This window comes from Otolemur garnettii, unplaced genomic scaffold (genome assembly GCF_000181295.1).
Source record: "Otolemur garnettii isolate 467f Iridium unplaced genomic scaffold, OtoGar3 scaffold00209, whole genome shotgun sequence".
Lineage (NCBI taxonomy): Eukaryota > Metazoa > Chordata > Mammalia > Primates > Galagidae > Otolemur > Otolemur garnettii.
In genome coordinates this window covers 439,521-451,585 of record NW_003852604.1, presented here as the reverse complement: position 1 = coordinate 451,585, position 12,065 = coordinate 439,521, and the positions used below count along the sequence as shown (strand labels likewise).

Here is a 12,065-nt window from a genome sequence, read left to right as displayed (position 1 = left end):
AAAAAAAAAAAAAAAAAACCTACCATCTTAGCCACTTTTTTATTGATACATGGTGTTTGTACATATTTATGGAGTACGCATGATTTTTTGTTGTGTGCACAGAATGAGTAATGCTCAAGTCAGAGCATTTGGGGTGTCCATCACCCTGAGCATTTATCATTTCTATGTGTTGGGAACATTTCAAGTCCATTCTTCTAGCTATTTTGAGGTCTTAACAATTTTCAAGTGTACAGTTCAGTGGTATTAAGTACGTTCACATTGTTGTGCAACCATCAGCACCGTCCGTCTCTAGAACTCTTTTCTTTCCTTATTTTTTTAGAGACAGAGTCTCATTATGTCACCCTGGGTAGAGTGCTGTGGTGTCGCAGCACACCGCGACCTCAAACTCTTGGACTTAAGCAATTCTCTGGCCTCAACCTCCCAAGTAGCTAGGACTACAGGCACCTGCCACAACGCCCAGCTATATTTTGGTTGTAGTTGTCGTTGTTTAGCAGGCCCAGGCTGGGTTTGAACTCACTAGCCTTGGTGTATGTGGCCAGCACTGTAACCTCTGAGCTATGGGCACTGCCCATCTAGAACTCTTTTCATCTTATAAGGTTGGGTCTCTGGGTGGCACCCCTAGCTCAGTGGGTAGAACAGCATTCTACCCAGGGTGACATAGTGAGACTCTGTCTCAAAATAATAATAATAATAAGATTGGAACTCTGAACCCATTAAACACTAGCTCCTCATTCCTCCCACCCCCGCCCCTGGCAAACACCACTCTGTTTTCTATCTCTATGAATCTGACTACTCTGGTACTTCCTGTGAGTGGAATAATACCATACTCGCCCTTTCATCACCAGCTCATTTCACTCAGCATAGTGTTCTGATGGTTCATCCAAGTTGTAGCATGAGGCATAATTTCCTTAAGGCTGGAGAATATTCCACTGAATGTACATAACACATCGTCTTTAGCCATTCATCCATTGACGAGTGCTTGGATTGCTTCCATCTTTGGGCTCCTGTATGAGCATCATGCTGACTCTTTCTTCCTCCTTCTGCAGCTTCTCTACGAACGAGGCATCAGCCTCAGGGCCTCCTTCATCTTCCTCTCAGTCTGCAGTACGTGGCATGTGGCCCGGACTTTGTTCCTGATGCCCCGAGGGCACATCCCCTTCCCACTGCCCCCCAACTACAGCTATGGGTAAGGACTGTGGTCTGGCAATTCTGGGCCAAAGCCCCTTTTCTGACATAGGCTGGGATGACAGGGCAGAGCACACCTGCCACAGGGGTGGGGGACAGGAGCCAGGCTGTATCAGTTAGCCATTGCTGCATGACAAATTATCCCAACACTCAATGGCTAAAACACTAAGCATTTATTATTTCTCACAAGTCAGTGGGTGGCTGGTTAGTTCTACTGATCAGGGCCAGACTTGGAGGATGCTGATGGGGCTTGCTCATACTTCTGATCATTGGGCAGGTCAGCTGGGGGCCAGCTGGCCTGGGATGGGGGATGGCTGGGTCACGTGGGTCTCACCCTCCAACAGGCTGGCATGGGTTTGAACACACAATGGTTCCAGGGTTCCAAGAGAAAGTGCAGAAAATGCACAAGGTTTATTGAGGTGTAGGCTTGGAATTAGCACATCACTTCTGCGTTCTCTTGGCTGAAGCAGTTCACAAGGCCAGCCTAGATATAGGACACAGGGAAACAGAGCTGCAAGATCCCACTACAGAGAGTGGAGATACAGAGAGGGTGAAGAAAGGACCCCCCACAAGGACTAGCAAGAGGGCATTCATTTGCTGCTGGCTTACTGTTTGTGTTAAGTCTGAGCCATGGTTCTGCTGGTGAGAAGAGACAGAGCTGGGATTTGAACCCAGGCCTGTCCTCTTTCCACGCCCCCGGCGGTTCCCAGACTTTGCTGCATGTTAGAATCACTCGGAGATCTTAAAGAAAAATGAACAAAAGAAAGTCTGGCTCTCACCCCCAGACATTCTGATTTCATTGGTCTGGACTATAACCTGGACATCGGGGTGGTTAAAAGGTGTTTCCAAAATGTGAAATTCAGGATCCAGCCCACCATTCCCTCCAGTCTGACCCTCAGGTTCAGCTCACAGTCCTTGGCCTCACTGGTGGGGCTTTTGTTTCCATAGCCTGTGCTCTGGGAATGCAAAGGAAGAGAAGAAGGAAGACGGGGAGCCCCAGACAGAGGAGGGTGAGTCCTGCTGGGCAGCCCGTCTCTCCTTCAGAACCCAGGCCTCCAGGGACTAGGATCAGGAAAGGTCAGGCAGAGAAAAGACTTTAAAGGATCCTCTCAGCCCCCACGCTTTATAGCGGGTTCAGGAACAGCCTCTTTTCTGTTCTTGTCTTTTTTCTGGTCTCTCTTTCTTGACCCACCCCACCCCACCCCTGCAGTCTGTCTGCCTGCCATGACTTGCCTCCCCCCTCCCCCCGTGCCCTCTTCCATGATGCCATTGCATTCAGTCTGGTTTAACTGTCCCCATTTCTGTCAGTCTCCTGAGTCTGCCCTCTGTCATTGTCCCAACTCTGCCTCCTTTCCTTCCTCTATCTGTTTTGGGTCTTTGGTTACAAACATAACAAACCGCAGCAGCTGGCTACAGTCTAAATAAGATTGGCCGGGGGAGGGGAGAAGCTGGGAGAGTTAGGTCAAAGAGTACAAAGCAGCAGATACGAGGGAGAATGCTTCTGAGGACTGTAGTTAGTAAAATTGCCTTGTATTTGGGACTTTTACTAAATGAGTAGATTTTAACTGCTCTTGCTACAAAAACAAGGTATGTTAATTTGCTTCACTATAGTAACCGTCCTACTCTCTATATGGATCCCATGGTATCATGTTGTTTACCCTAAATATACACAATAGGACTTTTTTTTTTTTAAGTAAGAATGGGATTCTGGGAAACTTACAAAATCAAGGGGGGAGATTGAACTTGCTAGGCTCTGGGAAGGGTTAGGAGCAGGATACCTAGGGGGTCTCCCGGTCTAAAATCGTGGCCAACCTGCCTCTTTAGAGACAATGATCTAATTGGTCAACCCTAGGTGGGGAACAGAACAGTTAATCCACAGTCCCATGTGCACCACTGGGAATAGGGCAGGGGGTGAATTCCTGAGGACACTCAGAGTGCTGGTAGCAAAAGAAAGGGAGGGGTGAGGAGCCAGCCAGAGCAGTAGCTGCCCACCGGTCATCCCCATCTCACCTCTGACTTTGCCCTCTCCTTGTCATTCTTTTCATCATTCTGGCTGAGAAAGATCAGGAAGGTGTTTCTGCAAGAAGTGTCATTGACCAGGCTGTGACAGACAGATCGGATTTCAATAGACGGAGAACAGAGGGTCATTCAAGGTGGTAGGGCCAGGATGACAAAGCAGGGGGGTGGGGAGGTGCTGGCTCTGGGAGACAAGGTGGAAGGAGGGCTTGACCTGTGAAGGCCTCTGTGCTGTGGCCTATCCTGCCCCTCCACTCTCCTTGTAATTCATGCCGGGGTCCTTTCCCCATCAGAGATGGCGGGAGCAGGGGAGAAGCAGGAGCCTAGCTCTTTCTGGAGGTACGCCTTCTCTTGGCGCTTCGCCTGGCACCTGGTGTGGCTGTCTGTGATTCAGCTGTGGCACTACCTCTTCATCGGCACTCTCAACTCTGTGCTGACCAACTTGGCCCAGGGGGACAGGGTAACAGGTATGTGGCTGGGCTGAGAGGCAGCCTGTCTGCCCCTCTCAGGTTCTGAGTGGAGCCTGGGCCAGAGCCGTGGACTCCAGGGGAGGCTCTGAAGGGGAAAGAGGGGGGTGGGCAGGACACCCACAGGATGGGAGAGTCCTCTCCTGGAAGGTGGCCCTGGGGCTTTCTCACCACCCTCCCCTTCTCTGCCCCCTGCAGTCAGTGCCTACACAAATGCCTTTGCCATCACTCAGTTCTTCGGAGTGCTGTGTGCCCCCTGGAATGGCCTGCTCATGGACAGGCTTAAACAGAAGTACCAGAAGGAAGAGAGAGAGACAGGTGAGACGGGGGTGGGGGTGGGGGTCGGAGACAGAGGGAACAGACAGATATTTATCCCCATGCCCACCTTTACTTGTGTTCTCAACCCTTTCCACTTGTACTCACTCATTCATTCATTCAAACACTAGTCACCAAGTGACACTTATGCACTAGCCATAGTGCCAGACAGCAGAATTCAACAGCGCGCCAGACAGAAATGCCCTTTTGCTCAAGCTGTTCTCAGGCCAGAGGATGGAGAAAGGCGGGCTGTCAGGCCATTACCGTTCATGAAGTCAACCTGCAGTGGGCCATGGGGACACAAAGAAGGGGACCCGTTCTGGGTGAGGACGGGCCGTCTCAGGGAAGCCTTCCTGGAGGAAGTGGCTCTTAGCCACAACCTGAAGGATGAGTGAGAAGTGAGGAGAGAGAGGGGTGGAGCCTGGGAAAGTGGCCCAGGAAAAAAGTGGGGTCAGGGTAATGAGGGGGAGAATGAAACACGGGAATTTGAGGGGTCTGGGCAGGTGGTTCAGGCTGGCCAGGTCACAGAGTGCTCCAGGAGGGGTAGGGAAGAGGCAGGAGAGAGAGGTAAGGGGGTGAGGCTGCTTCCAATGCCACAGAGTTTGGACGTGATCCGGGACCTGACTGGGAAAGGGAGCAGCGCTGAGGTGTCTTACCCTGGGGCGTCTGGAGGAACAAACGTGGAGACTGCCTCCTGCCTGCTTGTGTCTGCTGTGCCCCCTCTACTCCCTGTCCTCATTGTTCCTCACACCCCTGGCAGAGGACTGCAGAGCAAATTGCAGATCTTGCATCATTTCTCCTGTGAATACTTCAGTATGTGTCTTTAACAGAGGCCTCTTTTACTTGAACATCACCATGGTATTACCACTAAAAACAAAAACAAAAACAATTTCTTCATATTGTCCAATATGCAGTCACTGTTCATGTCCTCCTAACTGGCTGGGTGCGGTGGCTCATGCCTGTAATCCTAGCACTTTGGGAGGCTGAGGCAAGTGGATTGCTTGAGCTCATGAGTTTGAGACCAACCTGAGCAAGAGAGGACCCCCTCTTTAGAAAGAGCTTGGCATTGTGGCGAGTGCCTGTAGCCCCAACTACTGGGGAGGCTGAGGCAAGGGGATACCTTGAACCCAGATGTTTGAGATTGCTGTGAGCTCTGATTACTCCACAGCAGTCTATGGAGGGGGATAGAGAGAGACTATGTCTCAGAAAAAAAAAATCCTTCTAATTATCTAAGTACATCTTTTTACAATTGGTTTGTGCAGATTAGGATTCATACATGGTTCATATGGAACATTTGGTTGATTTGTTGAAGGAACTGGTCATCTCTTCTGTCAAATCTCCCACATTTTGTATTTGACTTTTCTTTTCTTTTGGTGTCACTTCAATATGCTGCTTTGGTTATTCTGTAAAACACGTGGATTAGAGGCTTGGAGGAAACTCAGTTTAATCTTTTTTTTTTTTTTTTTGACTTAGCATGCCACTAAGTTGCCTGGACTAGTCTCAAACTCATGGCCTCAAGCAATCCTTCTGCCTCAGCCTCCTATCAATTTATTGGTTATTGTCTGGCAAGAATAGCTCAGAGATGGAGCTGTGGGCTTCCTCTGGTCTCCCATCAGCAGCCCCTGGTATCTGTTGTCTCCTTATGATGTTAAGACTGATCAACTGGGCTTGGCGCCTGTAGCTCAAGCGGCTAAAGTGCCAGCCACATACACCAGAGCTGGCAGGTTCAAATCCAGTCCGGGCCTGCCAAAAAACAATGACAACTACAACCAAAGAATAGCCAGGTGTTGTGGCAGGCACCTGTAGTCCCGGCTACTTGGGAAGCTGAGGCAAGAGAATTGCTTAAGCCCAGGAGTTGGAGGTTGCTGTGAGCTGTGATGCCATGGCACTCTACCCAGGGCAACAGCTTGAGGCTCTGTCTCAAAAAACAAAACAAACAAACAAAAAAACTGATCAATTGGTTCAGACATTGTCAATCCCATCTATCTATTATAAAGTTTCCTAATGGGTTTACTAGCTATTAAAATGATCAATGCCTAGGTCTATTATTTTGTTAGGGTTGCAAAGGAAGGATTTTCTTTTTCTTGCAGTCTTTGGTCGGGGCTGGGTTTGAACCCGCCACCTCTGGTATATGGGGCCAGCGCCCTACTCCTTGAGCCACAGGCACCACCCAGGACTTTCTATCTTCTGCTATTAATCGCTAGAATTTCTCTAGACAGAAAAAACTTTCCCTTGCTGTTTTGGTGTGGTGAAATAAATGCGGTTTCCCACTCTATTTACCAGTTTCAGAATAATGAGTCAGTGCCCTGATGACCTCCGCGGATGACTACCAGTTGTTTCTTTCTTAACAGTCTCATATGAAGTATATTTGGTATCTTTCAGTCTGTTTATGATTCTTCTTGATGCTCAAATTTTCTCTCCTTTGGCCAGTGGGGTCTTTGCCAACCCACTATCTGTGTCCTTTGGACAGAACCCCATTAGTTTAGATAGTGTCCTTACTTTCTAGCACAGTGAGATGTTTAGGTCCATTTCCCTGGGTATGTTTCCTGCCTCAGCACTGAAATTGGCCATTTATCTAACTGGCCTGGGGCTTTTTAATGGGAAATTTTATTTAGAGACTGTAGTTTGGATATTGGGGTTTCTCATTGCTCCTGGGCCTTGGCAGGAGTTAAGGTGCATGTAATTTTTCATACATAAAAGAGATTTTCATTCAAATGTTTATTTCCTTGACTTCTCTTCCTCTGAAAATCTTGGTTCTTAACAATACTATATACATATGTATATATATATATGCATGCCTATACATACATATAACATTTTAAATATGATTACTGGTTTTAGCAATATCAATATTACTTATAAGGACACAATGGCTAAATGCTATTGTTGTCATTCCTGCCTCCCTCCCCCTCCTTTCTCATTCTTAGGATATATCCCATAAGAGATGCCCAGTCATATTACTGTGTTTTTGAGACTCTACCAACTTGCCATAGAGTTATGTTCATTGGTTTTGCTTTATTTTGTTTTTGATTTGGGGGAATGGTTTTGCTTGTTTCCCCCCCCACTATCATTTGCATTTAAATTTATTTGCAACACATATACATATCAAATATTTACATTTTACCAAAGGTAAAACAGAAAGAAAAGATATATTCAAAGAAGTTTAGTTTCCTTCTCTGTTTATTGTGGCCTCTCCTTCTCTCTTCTTTAGGTAACCATTTTAATTGTTTTTGTTTTTTTAATGCACTTTGTTGTGTGTGTATTTCCCCCTTTCTGAGATAAAAGGCAGGCCCTGTGCACGCTGTTCTGCAGGGCTGTCTGTGTGACTCCATCCTGAGATTGCTTCTCATTCCCTTTACTGCTGCTTGGTTCTCCATTATGTGGCTGCCGCAGAGTTGAGGCAGCATTCCCCTACCGACCGACAGCTCTTTGGATCGTTCCCAGTCTTTTGCTATAATCAGTGATGCTACGCGAGGAATGCCTGGCTACAGGCTAGAGGGGGCAGGTGTGCAGCCTGTCAGGAGGCCAGTTGCAATCATCTATGAATGAGTTAATGGTGGCTGGGAAGAGTCAGTGGGGTTGGAGAGGAGCACACCATTGGAATGGTACGTAGGAGGTGAATGATCAACATTATGGATGGACTGGAGATGGAGCCTGTGGGAGAAAGAGGGCTCAAGGATGACACCCAGGTTTCTGCCTGGATAGGTGGGTGGGTGGTGGCTCCCCATTTTCCCACCTGTCTTGGCCCCGCCCCTGCCTTTGGTTGCTTTGTTCTCCAAGCAGCCTCTCCTCCTCCCTGTTGGACCAGGCTCTTCCACCTCGGCAGCGGCCCTCCGCTCTGCAGTACCCTCGCTGGCCCTGACATCCCTGCTGTGCTTTGGCTTCGCCATCTGTGCCTCAGTCCCTGTTCTCCCCCTCCAGTACCTCACCTTCATCTTGCAAGTGATCAGCCGCTCCTTCCTCTACGGGGGCAATGCTGCCTTCCTCACCATCGCGTAAGTGGCCTTGGGGTGTGAGCCACAGTGGGGAACATGCTGGGACAGAGGGAAGAAGGGAAGGGAAAGAATTTGGGAGGTGAGTTGGGCCTGGAAGTGATCAGGTGAGGAGACGGTGCTGTCCAGAGTTGGAAACTGGTGGAGGGGATCTGCTGTGCTCTCTGCCTTTGTTCTACCTGGTGAACTTCTCTTTATCCTCCAATGCCCACTTCCGTTCCAGCTTCCCCAGAGGAGAGTTGGAAAGTATCTTCCCTTTTTTGTGCCCTTGGTACTCTATTCTTGGTTCCTTTGATGGTGTCCTTGTCATCTGGCACACAGTGCTCTGTTTATGTCTGTCTGCTTCCTAAGACCTCCTGGGTGCAGCCTGTGTCTGGATCCCTGCTGTGTTCCTCAGCTCCACACGTGCTCTATGTTCTGAGGTCTAAATGTCTGTACAAAGGTGAAGAAGAAAGGGTTGAGTGGGAGTGGTGGGTGAAGGGCAGGCTTAGGACAGGGAGTTGGGAACAAGTGGCTGATAAAGGCCCACTGAGGCCAGGTGCCTGCTTTGAGGGAGAGTACCTGAAGCTCACTGGAGCCCCCTTTGTTTCTCTCCCCAGTTTCCCTTCTGAGCACTTTGGAAAGCTCTTTGGGCTGATGATGGCGCTGTCAGCCATTGTATCCCTGTTGCAGTTCCCCATCTTCACCCTCATCAAAGGACCCCTCCACAATGACCCCTTCTATGTGAGTACTGCAGGGAAGGACATCCCTATTGGGTCTGTGCCGGCAAACCCAACTCAGCAGGACTCCAGCAGGGGGCGCCCCAACCCTGCTGCCCCAGCCTGGGTGTGGTCTCTGCAGGGACAGTTCTGCAGTCTCACAAGTTGGTCTTGCTTCTCAAACTCAGGTGGTAACCGAAGGACCAAGACCTGTGCTGGGGCTACCTGAGGCCACAGGATTGGCACGGCACAGCTTCCCAAAGAGTCTGTGTTACTCAGATTTGGGGAGAAATCACCCAAATCTGTCACCCTGGGTAGAGTGCTGTGGCATCACAGCAACCTCAAACTCTTGCGCTTAAGCGATTATCTTGCCTCAGTCTCCTAAGTAGCTGGGACTATAGGTGCCTGCCCAGCTATATTTTGGTTGCAATTGTCATTGTTGCTTAGCAGGCCCGGGCTGGGTTCGAACCTGCCACCCTAGGTGTATGTGGCTGGTGCACTGCCAACTGAGCTATTGGCACCGCCAAGGGGAGAAAATATTTTTGTGTTTATGGGGAACAAAAGTCATATTCTGGAGTAGGATGAAAAATCCTTGCCCAATTTCAAGCATAAACCTAAGACTTCAGAGACTTTTCCTGCCTGTAGTGAGAGCCCTCCCTGGCCTCTTCCCTAAGGTTACCAGGGCCACCAGTTTCCACAGTTGGCCCAAGGGGCAGGACACCCTGCATCCTCACCCCTAGAGGGCTGCTCATGGGCTCTGCCCAGAAGGTGGGCACGACTCTCTAGATTCTTGCGGAGACCAAGACCTAAAAGGTCACATGACTTCTGTATTCACAGGTACCCAGCTCAAGAGCAGAAAAGCTTTTGACTTTGAATTCAGTTTTGACCACTGCACAGCTCTGTTTGCCTCATTTAAAAAAGAAAAAACAGCAAAGTATAGCACAGGAGTTTAAATTAGTCCTTTAGAGAAAAAAAGACTAAACTTAAAAACCAAGAATTACTTGATTATGATAATCAGGTGACCTGACCTAATGTTCTAGCTGGCGCTGCTGTCAGCTTTCCGTGTGACTTTGAGCAGGTCATTGAATGTTTTCCAGGCCTCTGATTCTTCACCTGTGAAATGGGCATAATATTCCTCCCCCACCCACCGTACAGGGCAGAGTGAAAAATTACTAGAAGTCCTTCCTCGAGGGCACTAGAGCATGTGGGTGGAAAGCAGAATCTAAACTGGGTGAATTTTAGTCCCCTCGTTGGATATGGGCATTGATCAGAGTCCCAGGTCCTTGTCTCACTCTCTCCTCTCTCCCATGCAGGTGTATGTGACGCTGGTACTTGCCACAGTTCTAACATTCGTCCACCCCTTTCTGGTGTACCGGGAGTGGCGAACAAAGAAAGAGAATCCTCCCTCTGTCTTATAGTTCAGAAGCCCTCACTTTTCAGCCCTGGAGATGTTTCTTTTGCTTATCTTTCTCCACTTTTGAGGAGTCCAGTTAGATTCTACCTACTCAGCTTACTTGCATTAAATAGGCTTGATTTTCTCATTAAAAAAAGCAAACCTTACTTAGCTGCCAGCCAGGACTTCTGATCAGCAAGAGGAAAATCTCAGTAGCTACGTGGATTGATGTCATACAGACCAATAGCAAAGGCTTGTAGAAGCTGGAGCGGCTCCCTGCACATGGCCTTGGCAGACCTTGACCCCAGGGGGGTGATGGCAGGAGGAAGAGGCCACCTACTCTTGTTTCAGGCCTGTTTGACCCTGAAACCTGGGTGTGCCTGGACTCTCTGTCTCCAGGTAAATTCCCAGATGAAGAGTGAGGTGGTCATGGCCTCAGCGGTACTGCTGGTGTTTACACGTGGTGCTGGAAGCAGCCCCAGCTTTCCCTCTAAGGCATAGCCTTGGTTAGAGAACTCACAGTGAGCTTTGGGGGTGAGGACACAGGGGTGAGAGGGCCACATTCCTGGGCCTCATCCCAGCTCTGCCACAGATGCTGGGATGACCTTGGCCCAGCCCCTTTCTGATCTGAGCATCACTTTCCCATCTGTAAAATGAGAGTGTTTTGCAGTTGAAGGTTCTTTCTGGAGCTAATGTCCTAGAAGAGGTTAAGAACAGTGATAGAGTCAGGCCACCCCAAGGACCTCGGGAACCAGCTGACTTGTCCAACCGATGGATTTCTGATGAAACATCTTGGGGATGTTTTCCTCTTCAAGAGCGGGGATAGTTATTTACTTTGGGCCTTTTATAAACAATTTCTTTGGGGAATGATTTATAGAAAAATAAAGCATCTGTGTCTAAGGCAACTACTGTTTCCACCTCTCTAGACGGTGGGGCTGGTGTGTATGTGTGTGTGTGTGCCTGAGGTTCTGAGGGTGTCCCTTTCTTCCCCCACCCACCCAGGGTATGGACATATCTGGGGTGGTGGGGATCTAACTGCACGTCCTAGTGTGGCAGCTGCACCCAGAGCTGGGGCAGGAGCCCTCAGACTAGGGTCTGCCTCCTGGGCTTGGGGTCGTGGGCTCAGAAACTCTCTCCCCCAAGAGGCCCTTCCTCTGCCTCCTCTTCCTCCCCTCCCCTCCCTCACTCCACATCCCCGGCTAAAGGCACTAGATGGAACCAGAAGGTCACAGTTGGAGTGTCAGTTCTGCCCCTCAGCAGCTGTGTGAGTCCCTTAACCATCTGAGTCACAATTTCCCCACCTGCAAAGTACAGTTAATCATTTCTACCCCTGGGGGCAATTGTGAAGTGTAAAGATATTGCTGCCTCCTGGTGGGCTGAGAGCATGGGACAGGGTGGGGAGGACAGCAGGAAGAGGTGAGGGAGGACAGGGTGGGTGGGTTAGGCCAACCTGGAGGATCTGGAACATACCAGCTGTTTTATTCCAATTAACCAATCTAGGAATGGATGGGGGTGGGGAAGGGATGGGACTGGTGGCAGGTTTGTCATCCTTTCATCCTTCCATCATTCAGCAGATGTCTGTGGAGCACCTACAACGTGTCAGCCTGGGCATGTGAGGAGGCACAGGTCTGAAGCCCAGATCTTCCCTTTTTTAGGGGTCTAGGATCCTGGGTCTGAAGACGGACACCAGAGTTGAAATGGATGGGTTTGATCTCATTTCCCTGCTCGAAAGCTTTCAGTGGCTCCCCTCTGCCCAGAATGCAGCCTGACTTTCAAGGCTCCCAGCAGGTATGATCCCAGCTTCTCTCTGACCCCCCTCACCTCCCACCAACAGGGACAAACACATCCCTTGGTTCCTAGTCTCTGGGTCTGTGTGTGTACCAGTTCCTCACCATGTTTGCCAGATCCTGCTCAAAATGCCTCTAAAATTCATTCTTTGGGCTCTCCACCATGTCTGAGACTCTGGAAGCTCATACCCTTCCTGGTGACGTTTCCTCAC

At 49.3% G+C, this 12,065-nt stretch overlaps 1 protein-coding gene across 1 annotated transcript in view; it reads left to right on the top strand.

The window, feature by feature from the left end:
- The window catches only part of SLC43A3 (solute carrier family 43 member 3), a 17,797-nt gene extending 6,826 nt beyond the window's left edge, over positions 1 to 10,971 (top strand). The window contains exons 8-14 of the mRNA XM_023507840.1: positions 1,047 to 1,186; positions 2,134 to 2,195; positions 3,495 to 3,668; positions 3,867 to 3,986; positions 7,792 to 7,978; positions 8,575 to 8,698; positions 9,987 to 10,971. Of these exons, the coding sequence (XP_023363608.1) occupies positions 1,047 to 1,186; positions 2,134 to 2,195; positions 3,495 to 3,668; positions 3,867 to 3,986; positions 7,792 to 7,978; positions 8,575 to 8,698; positions 9,987 to 10,091 (912 nt within the window). The 3' untranslated portion in view covers positions 10,092 to 10,971. The remainder of the gene's footprint in view (positions 1 to 1,046; positions 1,187 to 2,133; positions 2,196 to 3,494; positions 3,669 to 3,866; positions 3,987 to 7,791; positions 7,979 to 8,574; positions 8,699 to 9,986) is intronic.
- The last annotated feature ends 1,094 nt before the right edge of the window (positions 10,972 to 12,065 follow it).